The 17,333-nt window shown below is 34.5% G+C and overlaps 1 protein-coding gene across 1 annotated transcript; it reads left to right on the top strand.

Annotated features, from left to right (window-relative positions):
• The first annotated feature begins 7,913 nt into the window (after nt 1–7,913).
• On the top strand, nt 7,914–9,519 carry LOC119615187 (protein disulfide-isomerase A6 homolog). Its single transcript, XM_037971266.1, is given in 3 exon segments — nt 7,914–8,007; nt 8,075–8,496; nt 8,498–9,519. Coding segments are annotated over 3 exon segments (1,314 nt in total). The 5' UTR covers nt 7,914–7,994; the 3' UTR covers nt 9,377–9,519.
• The last annotated feature ends 7,814 nt before the right edge of the window (nt 9,520–17,333 follow it).

The following is a 17,333-nucleotide window of genomic DNA, read 5'->3' as shown; positions in this document are numbered from 1 at the left end:
AATCTAAAAATATATTCACTCTGTCCTGAATCATTATATAGCACAATATTAGTCTCAATCGTAATTTCATATAGTACAAAGTTAGACTCAACATAAGTCTATTAGAGTTTAAAATTTGACTCAATCTGGGGTCTTATTATAGTCTTATTATAGTACTTCAGACACAATTGTGGATCCTTTATGTAGGCAAATGATAGACTTATTTGTGTTTATTATCAAGTCTTATATTGGACTTAATATTTGGGTTTTATATAGACCAATGATAGACTGTGTTCTGGGTCATTATATTTTTCAGTGATCTTCGATCTTAAAATAGTCCAGTGTTATACTTAATCGTAATAGTAATAGAGTCTAATATTAGACTCAATACTGGTTATATACAAACATAGTCCAATGTTAGGCACAATCGTATAGTCTTATAGGAACCACTTGTGGTCCAATATTATTATATTATTAAATAAAGTCAATCCTAAATAAAGTCAATCCTAGATCTAGATCCTAGATACGTAAAATTATTTTTATAAAAAAGGTCTTTTTTGGTATTTTTACAAGACAATATTCAACTAAATAATAGGATTCTTTAAAAAGTCAATACTATATCTTTACTACTCCAAGGTTAGACTCGATCCTAAGTTCCTATATACATACATATATTCTAATATTGTGCCACAAAGCAACAAAACCAAGCTGAGATTATCAGGCAATATGTATTTTATTAAATTTTGGACATTTAATAATTTTTCCCATTCTCGCCCACCGTTCAATATGTCAAATATGAATTGAACATATTCATAGATTTGTATGAACGTGAAGATAACAAACACATAATCCTTTTATGTCAAATGTTTGGCAATAATGATAATACCAAAGCTGATGATGGTGATGCTATTGAGATAACACCCAAAGGAGTTACACCACATAACTATAGGAAATTTTTATTATTGATACCCATTTATTTGTGCAAAAGAAAGCGAAAACAAATATATTGAAATGAAAAAGGGGTTCCTTTTTTTTTGCTTAAAAGAATTGTATACAAATATTTAAATGGGTTGTTATTTGTTTGTTTTGCAAAAAAATGTATATGGTTGATATGCTGTGTCAATGTTTATTTGTTTCACTCTTTGTTTACATACGATATTTTGACACTTGCACCCACAGTTATTTGCTTTCAAGCATAAAATGCCGTACACCCCTTATGAGGGGACTTTGATATTGAAATTTTTTACAATGACAAATATTATTCAACAACAATCGCATTAAAATCTATCAAGAGTTTAAAGGAAAAAGTACTTCTTAAGTAGCTTGTTTTTGTCTTTGACAGTAAAGAATGAAATGTGTTGTCCTTTAGGTTAACAAGAAGCAGGTATGTGTTTATACCCTATACCACTATAGTGGGGAGGGTATTATGCGTTTGTGCTGATGTTTGTAACACCCAAAAATATTGGTCCTACACCCACCTTAAAGTATACCAATCGGCTCAGAATCACTTCCTGAGTCTATTAAGCTATGTCCGTCTGTCCGTCCGTCTGTCCTGTGTCTGTCTGTCTGTGTGTCCATGTAAACCTTGTGCGCACTCTACAGGTCGCAATTTGAGATAATTTGATGAAATTTGGTACGTACACTTCTCTTGGTCCAAGGACGATCGCTATTGAAAATGGTTGAAATCAGTCCATTATTTCACCTAGCCCCCATACAACCGGACCCCCCGAATAGGGCTTTTGACCTCATAATTATATTAAATGATCTACTATCTCTACAAAAATTGGAAAAATTTATATTTATATATGTCTTAATAATTCTAGTATTTTCAAAAGATCGGGCATTATTTGACCCTAGCCCCCATACAAAGTCCCCCTCAGAAAATGACTTGAATGTCCACAATTCACTTATAAACACTAGTATCTCGATGAAATTTGGCAAAAATGAGTTTTGTATTGACATAATACCCAAATATAAATTTTATAGGGATCGGCCCAAGTTTTGCCCTAGCCCCCATATAAACGGACCTTCCGATTTGGGCCTTTTAGCTCGTAACTTTGTCAAATATACTACTATCTCTCCAAAAATCTGCACAACCAAGTTTGATATAATTATAAATAACACTGTCGATTTTTATAATGATCGGGCATTATTTGACCCTATCCCCATACAAAATCCCCTTCAGAAAATTACTTTAATGTCCACAATTCACTTATAAACAGTAGTATCACGATGAAATTTGCCACACATAGATTTTATATAAACATAAATGTCGACATTAAATTTTATAAGGATCGGACCAATTTTTGCCCTAGCCCCCATACAACCGACTACCGATTTGGGCCTTTTAGCTCATAACTACGACAAATATACTACATCTTCCCAAAAATTGGCACAACTAAGTTTGATATAATTATAAATAACACTGTCATTTTTCGCCATGATCGGAAATAAAAAGTAGCCTATTGCCAGATATACAGGAATACGCTGTGAAAATTTAAAGAAAACATATAAACACACAAACATACAAACACACATTCATTTTTATATATGTATATAGATAATTCCCAATAATACATTTTATAAGGATCGGCTCAATTTCTGCCTAGCCCCCATACATCCGGACCTTCCGATTATCCTTTTACTTTAACTACTATCTATCCAAAAGTCGGCACAATGTGGTGATATTTGTAACACTCAAAAATATTTGTCATTATTAAGCTATGTCCGTCTTTGTGACCGTGTAAACCTTGTGTGCACGCAACAGATCACAATTTTGTATATAATTTTTTAAAATGGGACACATACTATTCTCTGGATCCAATGACGAAGGCTGTTGAAAATGATTGAAATCGGTCTTTTATTTCTCCTAGTCAGCATACAACCGTACATGAGCAGACATTATTTGGAACCTATATAAGATTAACAGAAATGCTTAATTATTGAAATTAATCACATTTAATATTCGCAATTGGTGTAGGGTAGGGTATCATATGGCCACGCCCGACTATAATTTCTTACTTGTTTGATTTGCTATTACAACCCCCAGTTTTTTGAATCTATAATTTTTTTTTTTATATTTCTGATGAAGTAGAATAATTCGAAAACTTTTTTTCTAATAAAATTCTTCAAAAAGTATATATAGGATGGTCATACACCTTGACTTTTTATTAATTTATTTTTAAATGTATGTACTTGTTGAATGAGACAATTAAAACCAATATTTTCGCTTACAAATTTAGCAAAAAATATAAATTTAAACAGATTACCCATTTATTTTATTGTTTATTTATGTTTTTCTTAACTCCCATTAATTTCTGTGGTCAATTGCCTGTGGTAATTTGTATGGTTACTTTTGCTCTCACTCCCTATATCCATCTCCGTCTGACTTTGTGGGTAATACAACATTCTAGTCCTTTATCTTAAACTCAACAGCCTTTTCAACAAAGTAATGTATTTTTTTCTAAAAAAAAGAACATCTCACACACATAAATCTTTAAGTGAAAGGACAAAGAAAAAAACTCAACAAAGTCAAATTATATTAAAGTTATAAAATATTTAGTGTAAAAGTCCATAATGGTCAGAATCCATACTCCTGGATAAAGTGAAGTCATTTAAATATTTATAGAAATTTACATTTCGTAAATTGTTAAAATTTAAATTATAAACCAATAAGGGATCGATTCCGGATCTCTCCAACTATTTAGGATTTCTCAGTCTTTGAATAGAACAGCTATCCTCGAACGATTCCAGCTATTAGTTTTAGTCTTATTTCGAAATCTTATGTACCAATGGCCTGAATATGAGTGTTCTCCTCTACATGCTCCTGATGCTCCATTACCTAAGTTTAACGTTGTTTAACTATCTGGCCACCCTTAACTAGACTACGCAACAATTCATTAACATATCCAAGGTCTAACGATTTTCGCACTGATTTAATTCTGCGTAGTCATAAGTGAAAATTGTGGTAGTCTCAGCCTGTTGTACACCAGAAATTCTTTCAGATTTTTTACACCAACAAATCTTTGAGAAAAAATAAATGTATTTAGTTAATTTAGTTTTTATTATTGTGAGGGGTGAGACGAACATCATATAATTTATGTGGTCAATTTGTTTAAATACTTAGAACCAGAAAAAGAGATTTATTACGAAATTGATACGAATTTTAGCAAAGAAATTTAAAGGATAACACATATAAAGCAGACATTCGATTTTGAGGAGTCAATTGAAGTTGTGTTACATATTCGCTATATTGTTTATTATTAAATAGATGGTCTACTACTAAGGTACTACATATCCGACCACTTTATTAGGTATGGACCCCGATATCTGCAAAGGTCTGCTAGTTCTAGTTTCAATGCTTAATCCAGATCCAGGAAGGGCGAGAGGGAGAGAGAACTAAACGAACGAACGAACGAACTCGAACTAAGAACGAACGAACGAACGAAAACGAACGAACGAACGAACAAAGAACGAACGAACGAACGAACGAACGAAACTAACGAACAACGAACGAACGAAAACGAACGAACGAGAACAAACGCGAACGAACGAACGAACGAACAACGAACGAACGAACGAACGAACGAACGAACGAACGAACGAACGAACGAACGAACGAACGAACGAACGAACGAACGAACGAACGAACGAAACGAACGAACGAACGAACGAACGAACGAAAGAACGAACGAACGACGAACGAACGAACGAACGAACGAACAACGAACGAACGAACGAACGAACGAACGAACGAACGAACGAACGAACAACGAAACGAACGAACGAACGAACGAACGAACGACACGAACGAACGAACGAACGAACGAACGAACGAAACGAACGAACGAACGAACGACGAACGAACGAACGAAGAACGAACGAACGAAACGAAGAACGAACGAACGAAACGAACGAACGAACGAAACGAACGAACGACAAGAACGAAACGAACGAAAGAACGAACGAACGAACGAACGAACGAACGAACGAAAACGAACGAACGAACGAACGAACGAACGAACGAACGAAACGAACGAACGAACGAACGAACGAACGAACGAACGAACGAACGAACGAACGAACGAACGAACGAACGAAACTAACGAACGAAACGAACGAACGAACGAACGAACGAACGAACGAACGAACGAACGAACGAACGAACGAACGAACGAACGAACGAACGAACGAAACGAACGAACGAACGAACGAACAAACGAACGAACGAACAACGAAGAACGAAGAACGAACGAACGAACGAACGAACGAACGAAACGAACGAACGAACGAACGAACGAACGAACGAACGAAACGAACGAACGAACGAACGAACGAACGAACGAAACGAAACGAACGAAAGAACGAACGAACGAACGAACGAACGAAAACGAACGAACGAACGAACGAACGAACGAACGAACGAACGAACGAACGAACGAACGAAACGAACGAACGAACGAACTAAACGAACGAACGAAGAACGAACGAACGAACGAACGAACGAACGAACGAACAACGAACGAACGAACGAACGAAACGAACGAACGAACGAAACGAACGAACGAACGAACGAACGAACGAACAAACGAACGAACGAACGAACGAACGAACGAACGAACGAAAACGAACAACGAACGAACGAACGAAACGAACGAACGAACGAACGAACGAACGAACGAACGAACGAACGAACGAACGAACGAACGAAAAGAACGAACGAACGAACGAACGAACGAAAACGAAAACGAACGAACGAACGAACGAACGAAACGAACGAACGAACTAAACGAAAACGAACGAACGAACCGAACGAACGAACGAAGAACGAAACGAACGAACGAACGAAAACGAACGAAACGAACGAACGAACGAACGAAAGAACGAACGAACGAACGAACGAACGAACGAAAAACGAACGAACAACGAAGAACAACGAACGAACAACGAACGAAGAAACGAACGAACGAACGAACGCGAACGAACGAAACGAAAACGAAACGAACGAAGAACGAACGAAAGAACGAAACGAAACGAACGAACAACGAACGAACGAACGAAAGAACGAACACGAACGAACGAAGACGAAACGAACGAACGAACGAACGAACTAACGAACGAACAACGAACGAACGAACGAACGAACGAACGAACGAACGAACGAACGAACGAACGAACGAACGAACGAACGACGAACGAAAACGAACGAACGAACGAACGAACGAACGAAAGAACGAACGAACGAACGAACGAACGAACGAACGAACGAAACGAACGAACTAACGAACGAAACGAACGAACGAACTAACGAACGAACGAACGAACGAACAAGAACGAACGAACGAAACGAACGAACGAACGAACGAACGAACTAACGAACTAACTAACGAACGAACAACGAACGAACTAACGAAAACGAACGAAGAACTAACGAACGAACGAACGAACGAACGAACTAACGAACTAAAGAACGAACGAACTAACGAACTAACTAACGAAAACGAACGAACTAACGAACTAACTAAGAACGAACGAACGAAGAACGAACTAACGAACGAACGAACGAACAAGAACGAACGAACGAACGAACGAACGAACGAACGAACGAACGAACGAACGAACGAACGAACGAACTAACGAAACTAACGAAAGAACGAACGAACAACGAACTAACTAACTAACTAACTAACGAAATAACTAACTAACGAACTAACTAACTAACTAACTAACTAACTAACGAAACTAACTAACTAACGAACAACGAACGAAACTAACTAACTAACTAACAAAAACTAACTAACTAACTAACTAACGAACTAAACTAACTAACTAACTAACTAACTAACTAACTAACTAACTAACAAAAAAATTGCGCCATCTATGCTGTTGCAACAAGAACTCTTTCACAGTTTTTTTATACACATTTTTTTTATTGAAATAGCAGTGCCTTTACTAATTATTCAAAATCAGCACTAATTATTTATCGATAACTTTTTCCCATGGTTTTCTTCCTAGCAAATAACAACACACATCATAAATACACAAAGCTATTCACATTTAGCTTACATATATATTAAGTCAAGACAAAAACCCTTTAGCTGAATCATCATAGTTGCCAGATAATTTGAAAGAAAATTATCAATTTTTTAAAGATATTTCTTCAAATTTATTTGGAAATTCGTCAAAAGGTAAAAGAAAAAAATGTTAAGTCTCTCATAAATAAGACTGCAGTCACTAAATTTTTTCTTTTTTCTGTGAAATAGACTTCAAAATTGTGCCAAAATTATTAACAAATCCATTTTCCGGGAACATGTAAATTTGTATGGGAGCTATATGATATTAAAAAACAGCAATAAAGTGCTGCCAACATGTATACACTATTATACTTTTATACAAAACATTTGGCATCACCGTGAAGTATGTAAAAAATCTACCATATTTCGCCTACATTTTAAAAATGAAAATTAATTAACAGATTTCATATTGGCAATTGTTTAAACATGATAACCACGGTCTTTAAAAACCTTAGAATATCATTATTTAACATAATAATCAAAACTAAAAAGTTTTGAACTGAATAAATCATCGGCGTTATGACTAGTTAACAAATGGTACTCTGCGGATAACTAACGCCGTTTTTAACAGAGTCGGCTTGTTTTACTGACGCTGACCAATCAGAAGACGATACGTCTAGAAGAGAGCTGATAATTTAAGAGAAACTAAACAAATTGACAGTCTTTGAAGTAATAAAGTAAGATAAACAACTGGGAATTGCAAAAAATATATAAAGTAAGTGAATTTTAAATAAAATTTAGGAAATAATAAATAAAACAGTTTGCGGAAATAAGCATACAATATTAAAACCTTTATTAAACAAATATTAACAAAATATAACGTGTGCTTTTATCAACAGAAGACAAACAAAACAGAAAAAATTGTCAACGTCACGGCTTATTGCAGTTAATGTTCTTTTCTTCCATTTGTTCTGGAAACTTTGTTTAACAATAAAAGAGAAAATGTTGCTAAAAGGTAATAAATCATCAATTAATATAAAGCTAATGATTTTCTAATATTAAATATTTCTTCTACTTTCCAGCGAGTTTGTGTATTTTCCTCTCAGTATTGCTGCCCACGGCGTGGGCTTTTTATTCTCCCAGTGATGGTGTTATCGAATTGACACCCTCCAACTTTGATAGATTAGTGGTGCAAGATGATGCCATCTGGGTGGTGGAGTTTTATGCTCCCTGGTGTGGTCACTGTCAAAGTTTAGTGCCTGAATACAAAAAACTTGCTAAAGCTGTGAAAGGTGTCGTTAAAGTAGGTTCCGTCAATGCCGATGAACACCAGTCGTTGGGTGGTCAATATGGTGTAAGAGGTTTCCCCACCATTAAAATCTTTGGCGCCAACAAACGTTCGCCCTCTGACTACAATGGCCAACGCACAGCTAAAGCTATTGCGGAGGCGGCTTTAGCTGAAGCTAAGAAAAAAGTTCAAGCTGCTTTTGGCGGTGGGTAGCAGCGGCGGCAGCAGCAGCGGTGGTTCTTCAAGCGGTGATGATGTCATTGAGTTAACAGATGATAACTTCGATAAGTTGGTATTGCAATCTGAAGATGATTGGTTGGTGGAATTCTTTGCTCCCTGGTGTGGTCACTGCAAGAACTTGGCTCCCGAATGGGCTAAGGCCGCTAGTCAACTTAAGGGCAAAGTTAAATTGGGTGCTCTTGATGCTACTGTCCATCAAAGCAAGGCTGCGGAATACGGTGTTAGAGGCTATCCCACGATTAAATATTTCCCTGCTGGTAAGAAACGCTCCTCAGATGCTCAGGAATATGATGGTGGTCGCACATCTTCTGATATTGTTACCTGGGCCTTGGATAAACACGCTGCCAATGTGGCTCCCCCAGAGTTGGTAGAAATCATAGATGAAACCTCTTTCGATAAGGCTTGTGAAGGTAAACCTTTGTGCATTATCTCTGTGCTACCTCATATTCTTGACTGTGATGCCAAGTGCCGTAATAAGTTCTTGGACACCCTACGCACCTTGGGTGACAAATTCAAACAGAAACAATGGGGTTGGGGCTGGTCCGAAGCCACCGCTCAATTGGAATTGGAAGAATCTTTGGAAATTGGTGGTTTCGGTTATCCCGCCATGGCTGTGGTCAATTTCAAGAAAATGAAATTCTCCGTACTTAAGGGTTCTTTCTCACAAGATGGCATCAATGAATTTTTACGTGATATTTCCTTTGGCCGTGGTCAAACTGCACCTGTTAAGGGAGCCAAGAAACCAAAGATCAATACAGTTCCCGCCTGGGATGGTAAAGATGGTCAATTGCCCGTCGAAGAAGATATTGATCTTTCGGACATTGATTTGGATGATGAAGTCAAGGATGAATTGTAAACCAAATTTAATTTAAATATAACAAAACTTCCTTTTCACCTACCACATACTTACATTTGTAATTTATCATATAAGACTGTATCATTGAATTAATCATATTGATCTATTATACTTGGAACAACTTAAACAATGCATTTGAAAAACTACATTCGTTTGTTTTTCATTTAAGTTTTTAATTAATTATCCTGTGCTGTAACAATTTCCCCAAACTCTCTTTCTACTTTGTATACTTTATAAGAGTTTATCTAATTATTTAAAAAATATATTTTTATTTTTAAAAGAATTTTAAGTTAAAAAAGAAATAAATATAATTTAGAAAAATAAATTATCGAGAAGATTTTTTTATCAGTAAAAAGAAGAAAAGTGAAACTAATTTTTTAAAATTCGTTTTTAAAATCTTATCTGCTTTGTTGGGAAGACAGCAAATGATTTTTGAATTCCAGTGATAAACGCCCCTTTTTTAATTTTGTTTTCTTTTTTTAATTAAAAATAGAAAAACATTTGTTTATCAGTAAACGATGCTATTCCTAGAACAATTAAGCATAGGTTCAATAAACTCAAAAGAAAATTATTAAGAACAACATCAAGTAATTATTGCAAAAGATAGCTGCTGTTGTTTTAATAATTGAACAATTGTTGTTATTTTCCAATATTTCCAATTAAAAATACATGAAATAATTAATGCCATGATTTTGGTGTTATAAACGATATTGAGTATGTACAGTTCTTTTCTGGAATGATTATTAAAGTGATGAAATAACTCTGTAATGCCAGACTATAGTCAAATCTTGTCTATAGTGCAAACTATAGTCTAGTTTATAGTCAAACTATGGCTTTGTCTATAGTCCAGACTATAGTCTAGTCTATAGTCCAGACTATAGTCTAGTCTATTTTCCAGACTATAGTCTAGTCTATAATCTAGTCTATAGTCCAGACTATAGTCTAGTCTATAGTCCAGACAATAGTCTAGTCTATATTCCAGACTATAGTCTAGTCTATATACCAGACTATAGTCTAGTTTATATTCCAGACTATAGTCTAATCTATAGTCCAGACTATAGTCTAGTCTATAGTCCAGACTATAGTCTAGTTTAAAGTCCAGACTATAGTCTAGTTTATAGTCCAGACTATAGTCTTGTCTATAGTCCAGACTATTGTCTTGTCTATAGTCCAGACTATAGTCTTGTCTATAGTCCAGACTATAGTCTTGTCTATAGTCCAGACTATAGTCTTGTCTATAGTCCAGACTATAGTCTTGTCTATAGTCCAGACTATAGTCTTGTCTATAGTCCAGACTATAGTCTTGTCTATAGTCCAGACTATAGTCTGTCTATAGTCCAGACTATAGTCTTGTCTATAGTCCAGACTATGGTCTTGTCTATAGTCCAGACTATAGTATTGTCTATAGTCCAGACTATAGTCTTGTCTATAGTCCAGACTATAGTCTTGTCTATAGTTCAGACTATAGTCTTGTCTATAGTCCAGACTATAGTCTTGTCTATAGTCCAGACTATAGTCTTGTCTATAGTCCAGACTATAGTCTTGTCTATAGTCCAGACTATAGTCTTGTCTATAGTCCAGACTATAGTCTAGTCTATAGTCCAGACTATAGTCTAGTCTATAGTCCAGACTATAGTCTAGTCTAGTCTATAGTCCAGACTATAGTCTAGTCTATATTCCAGACTAGTCTAGTCTATATTCCAGACTATAGTCTAGTCTATAGTCCAGACTATAGTCTAGTTTATAGTCGAGACTATAGTCTAGTTATAGTCCAGACTATAGTCTTGCCTATAGTCCAGACTATATTCTTGTCTATAGTCCAGACTATAGTCTTGTCTCTAGTCTTGTCTATAGTCCAGACTATAGTCTTGTCTATAGTCCAGACTATAGTCTTGTCTATAGTCCAGACTATAGTCTTGTCTATAGTCCAGACTATAGTCTTGTTTATAGTCCAGACTATAGTCTAATCTGTAGTCCAGACTACAATCTATTTTGTAGTCCAGACTATAGTCTAGTCTATAATCCAGACTATAGTCCAGACTATAATCCAGACTATAGTCCAGACTATAGTCCGGACTATAATCCAGACTATAGTCCAGACTACAGTCCAGACTACAGTCCAGACTATAGTCCAGTCTATAGTCCAGTTTATAGTCCAGACTATGGTCTAGTCTATAGTCTAGTATGTAGTCCAGACTATAGTCTATTTTGTAGTCCAGACTATAGTCTAGTCTATAATCCAGACTATAGTCCAGACTACAGTCCAGACTATAGTCCAGACTATAGTCCAGCCTATAGTCCAGACTATAGTCCAGCCTATAGTCCAGACTATAGTCCAGACTATACTCCAGTCTATAGTCCAGACTACAGTCCAGTCTATAGCCTAGTTTATTGTCCAGACTATGGTCCAGACTATGGTCCAGTCTACAGTCTAGTCTGTAGTCTGGACTATAGTCTAGTCTTGACTAAGGTTCCGCCTATAGGCTAGTTGATAGTCCAAACTATGTACAAATATTCATAGCTATTGCACGAGTTTAGTCTAGCTTAATGTCTTACCTAAACCGTTCTCTCAGTGACCATCTTTCCGCGCGAACTAATTTAGAATTATGCACTGTAGCTAACAATCATCACAAATATTAATGGCTAAATTGCTATTGAAATGGTATAGTCTACACTATAGTCCTGATGATAGTCTTGACTAGTCTTATAAATATCTACTGGAACAAATAATAAATAATATTGAATTTAAACACATCTTTTCTCATATTTGTTTTTATTTTTTTTTTTTACCAAAAAAATAGGTATAAAAAGTAGTTTATTTAAATCTCATGTATAAAAAATCGGATAGATAAAAATTCTATAAAAATACAATTTCTTGTTTTTTGTATATAAAATGCATACAATATATAATAATATAAAAGGCTAGCTTATTAATTAAATATAAACTTAATCACTAAGATAAGAAATTTACTTATAAATTTGTTCACAATATTTGTAAATTCTTTCCAAGAAATGCAATTAATTAATTCGTTCGTATTTTTATATGTGTATATAAAATGCTTATGTTAAAAAAATAGTATATTTTGAGCTTAAATTACTTTTAAGTACATCTACAATAGATTTTGTAATACAACCTACTTTAGTTCTAGAAAAAAGATAGATTGAAGAAAATATATATTCGAGTCAATGGAGATTTTGAATTGTAGTTTGTAAAACAAAAAGAAAAAATAGTTTAATAATTTTAATAAGAAATTGTTCAAACTTCCATAAGGAAATAATTAGCAGCTCGTTATTTAGCATAAAAACTTACTGTGATTTAATCTTTATTTCAATTATTTTGCGTAGATTTCTTGCAAGACCTTTATTGAAATCTTACCCTAGTCTGTAGTTCTATAGTTTTGGCTACAGTCTAACCTATAGTCACATCTATAGTTTAGATTTTATATATATAGCGTAGTCTTTAGTCTAGATTTTAGTCTATTCTTATCTGTAATCTAGTCTATATTTATTCTCTATAGTCTTATCTATAGTCAAGTCTATAGTCTAGTTTATTAGTCAGACAATAGACTATATATAGTCTAGTCTATAGTCTAGTCTATAGTCTAGTCTATAGTCTAGTCTATAGTCTAGTCTATAGTCTAGTCTATAGTCTAGTCTATAGTCTAGTCTATAGTCTAGTCTATAGTCTAGTCTATAGTCTAGTCTATAGTCTAGTCTATAGTCTAGTCTTAGTCTAGTCTATAGTCTAGTCTATAGTCTAGTCTATAGTCTAGTCTATAGTCTAGTCTATGTCTAGTCTATAGTCTATATTCTAGTCTATAGTCTAGTCTATAGTCTAGTCTATAGTCTAGTCTATAGTCTAGTCTATAGTCTAGTCTATAGTCTAGTCTATAGTCTAGTCTATAGTCTAGTCTATAGTCTAGTCTATAGTCTAGTCTATAGTCTAGTCTATAGTCTAGTCTATAGTCTAGTCTATAGTCTAGTCTATAGTCTAGTCATAGTCTAGTCTATAGTCTAGTCTATAGTCTAGTCTATAGTCTAGTCTATAGTCTAGTCTATAGTCTAGTCTATAGTCTAGTCTATAGTCTAGTCTATAGTCTAGTCTATAGTCTAGTCTATAGTCTAGTCTATCGTCTAGTCTATAGTCTAGTCTATAGTCTAGTCTATAGTCTAGTCTATAGTCTAGTCTATAGTCTAGTCTATAGTCTAGTCTATAGTCTAGTCTATAGTCTAGTCGTCTAGTCTATAGTCTAGTCTATAGTCTAGTCTATAGTCTAGTCTATAGTCTAGTCTATAGTCTAGTCTATAGTCTAGTCTATAGTCTAGTCTATAGTCTAGTCTATGTCTAGTCTATAGTCTAGTCTATAGTCTGTCTATAGTCAGTCTATAGTCTAGTCTATAGTCTAGTCTATAGTCTAGTCTATAGTCTAGTCTATAGTCTAGTCTATAGTCTAGTCTATAGTCTAGTCTATAGTCTAGTCTATAGTCTAGTCTATAGTCTAGTCTATAGTCTAGTCTATAGTATGTCCTATAGTCTAGTCTATCGTCTAGTCTATAGTCTAGTCTATAGTCTAGTCTATAGTCTAGTCTATAGTCTAGTCTATAGTCTAGTCTATAGTCTAGTCTATAGTCTAGTCTATAGTCTAGTCTATAGTCTAGTCTATAGTATAGTCTATAGTCTAGTCTATAGTCTAGTCTAATAGTCTAGTCTATAGTCTAGTCTATAGTCTAGTCTATAGTCTAGTCTATAGTCTAGTCTATAGTCTAGTCTATAGTCTAGTCTATAGTCTAGTCTATAGTCTAGTCTATAGTCTAGTCTATAGTCTAGTCTATAGTCTAGTCTATAGTCTAGTCTATAGTCTAGTCTATAGTCTAGTCTATAGTCTAGTCTATAGTCTAGTCTATAGTCTAGTCTATAGTCTAGTCTATAGTCTAGTCTATAGTCTAGTCTATAGTCTAGTTCTATAGTCTAGTCTATAGTCTAGTCTATAGTCTAGTCTATAGTCTATCTATAGTCTAGTCTAGTAGTCTATAGTATAGTCTATAGTCTAGTCTATAGTCTAGTCTATGGCTAGTCAGTCTATCTGTCTAGTCTATAGTCTAGTCTATAGTCTAGTCTATAGTTAGTCTATAGTCTATAGTCTAGTCTATAGTCTAGTCTATAGTCTAGTCTATAGTCTAGTCTATAGTCTAGGTCTATAGTCTAGTCTATAGTCTAGTCTATAGTCTAGTCTATAGTCTAGTCTATAGTCTAGTCTATAGTCTAGTCTATAGTCTAGTCTATAGTCTAGTCTATAGTCTAGTCCTATAGTCTAGTCTATAGTCTAGTCTATAGTCTAGTCTATAGTCTAGTCTATAGTCTAGTCTATAGTCTAGTCTATAGTCTAGTCTATAGTCTAGTCTATAGTCTAGTCTATAGTCTAGTCTATAGTCTAGCTAAGTCTAGTCTATAGTCTAGTCTATAGTCTAGTCTATAGTCTAGTCTATAGTCTAGTCTATAGTCTAGTCTATAGTAGTTCTATAGTCTAGTCTATAGTCTAGTCTATAGTCTAGTCTATAGTCTAGTCTATAGTCTAGTCTATAGTCTAGTCTATAGTCTAGTCTATAGTCGTCTATAGTCTAGTCTATATAGTCTAGTCTATAGTCTAGTCTATAGTCTAGTCTATAGTCTGTCTATAGTCTAGTCTATAGTCTAGTCTATAGTCTAGTTATAGTCTAGTCTATAGTCTAGTCTATAGTCTAGTATAGTCTAGTCTATAGTCTAGTCTATAGTCTAGTCTATAGTCTAGTCTATAGTCTATATAGTCTAGTCTATAGTCTAGTCTATAGTCTAGTCTATAGTCTAGTCTATAGTCTATATAGTCTAGTCTATAGTCTAGTCTATGTCTAGTCTATAGTAGTCTATAGTCTAGTCTATAGTCTAGTCTATAGTCTAGTCTATAGTCTAGTCTATAGTCTAGTCTATAGTCTAGTCTATAGTCTAGACTATAGACTAGACTATGACTAGACTATAGACTAGACTATAGACTAGACTATAGACTAGACTAGACTAGACTATAGACTAGACTATAGACTAGACTATAGACTAGACTATAGACTAGACTATAGACTAGACTATAGACTAGACTATAGACTAGACTATAGACTAGACTATAGACTAGACTATAGACTAGACTATAGACTAGACTATAGACTAGACTATAGACTAGACTATAGACTAGACTATAGACTATAGACTAGACTATAGACTAGACTATAGACTAGACTATAGACTAGACTATAGACTAGACTATAGACTAGACTATAGACTAGACTATAGACTAGACTATAGACTAGACTATAGACTAGACTATAGACTAGACTATAGACTAGACTATAGACTAGACTATAGACTAGACTATAGACTAGACTATAGACTAGACTATATACTAGACTATAGACTAGACTATAGACTAGACTATAGACTAGACTATAGACTAGACTATAGACTAGACTATAGACTAGACTATAGACTAGACTATAGACTAGACTATAGACTAGACTATAGACTAGACTATAGACTAGACTATAGACTAGACTATAGACTAGACTATAGACTAGACTATAGACTAGACTATAGACTAGACTATAGACTAGACTATAGACTAGACTATAGACTAGACTATAGACTAGACTATAGACTAGACTATAGACTAGACTATAGACTAGACTATAGACTAGACTATAGACTAGACTATAGACTAGACTATAGACTAGACTATAGACTAGACTATAGACTAGACTATAGACTAGACTATAGACTAGACTATAGACTAGACTATAGACTAGACTATAGACTAGACTATAGACTAGACTATAGACTAGACTATAGACTAGACTATAGACTAGACTATAGACTAGACTATAGACTAGACTAGACTAGACTAGACTATAGACTAGACTATAGACTAGACTATAGACTAGACTATAGACTAGACTATAGACTAGACTATAGACTAGACTATAGACTAGACTATAGACTAGACTATAGACTAGACTATAGACTAGACTATAGACTAGACTATAGACTAGACTATAGACTAGACTATAGACTAGACTATAGACTAGACTATAGACTAGACTATAGACTAGACTATAGACTAGACTATAGACTAGACTATAGACTAGACTATAGACTAGACTATAGACTAGACTATAGACTAGACTATAGACTAGACTATAGACTAGACTATAGACTAGACTATAGACTAGACTATAGACTAGACTATAGACTAGACTATAGACTAGACTATAGACTAGACTATAGACTAGACTATAGACTAGACTATATACTAGACTATAGACTAGACTATAGACTAGACTATAGACTAGACTATAGACTAGACTATAGACTAGACTATAGACTAGACTATAGACTAGACTATAGACTAGACTATAGACTAGACTAGACTATAGACTAGACTATAGACTAGACTATAGACTAGACTATAGACTAGACTATAGACTAGACTATAGACTAGACTATAGACTAGACTATAGACTAGACTATAGACTAGACTATAGACTAGACTATAGACTAGACTATAGACTAGACTATAGACTAGACTATAGACTAGACTATAGACTAGACTATAGACTGGACTATAGACTAGACTATAGACTAGACTATAGACTAGACAATAGACTAGACTATAGACTAGACTATAGACTAGACTATAGACTAGACTATAGACTAGACTATAGACTAGACTATAGACTAGACTATAGACTAGACTATAGACTAGACTATAGACTAGACTATAGACTAGACTATAGACTAGACTATAGACTAGACTATAGACTAGACTATAGACTAGACTATAGACTAGACTATAGACTAGACTATAGACTAGACTATAGACTAGACTATAGACTAGACTATAGACTAGACTATAGACTAGACTATAGACTAGACTAT

The sequence above is a fragment of the Lucilia sericata genome, unplaced genomic scaffold (genome assembly GCF_015586225.1).
Source record: "Lucilia sericata isolate MDLA Ls3-8-SP2 unplaced genomic scaffold, ASM1558622v1 Contig004325F_arrow, whole genome shotgun sequence".
Lineage (NCBI taxonomy): Eukaryota > Metazoa > Arthropoda > Insecta > Diptera > Calliphoridae > Lucilia > Lucilia sericata.
Note: the sequence above shows the minus strand (reverse complement) of the source record. Positions and strands in the feature narration are given on the sequence as shown.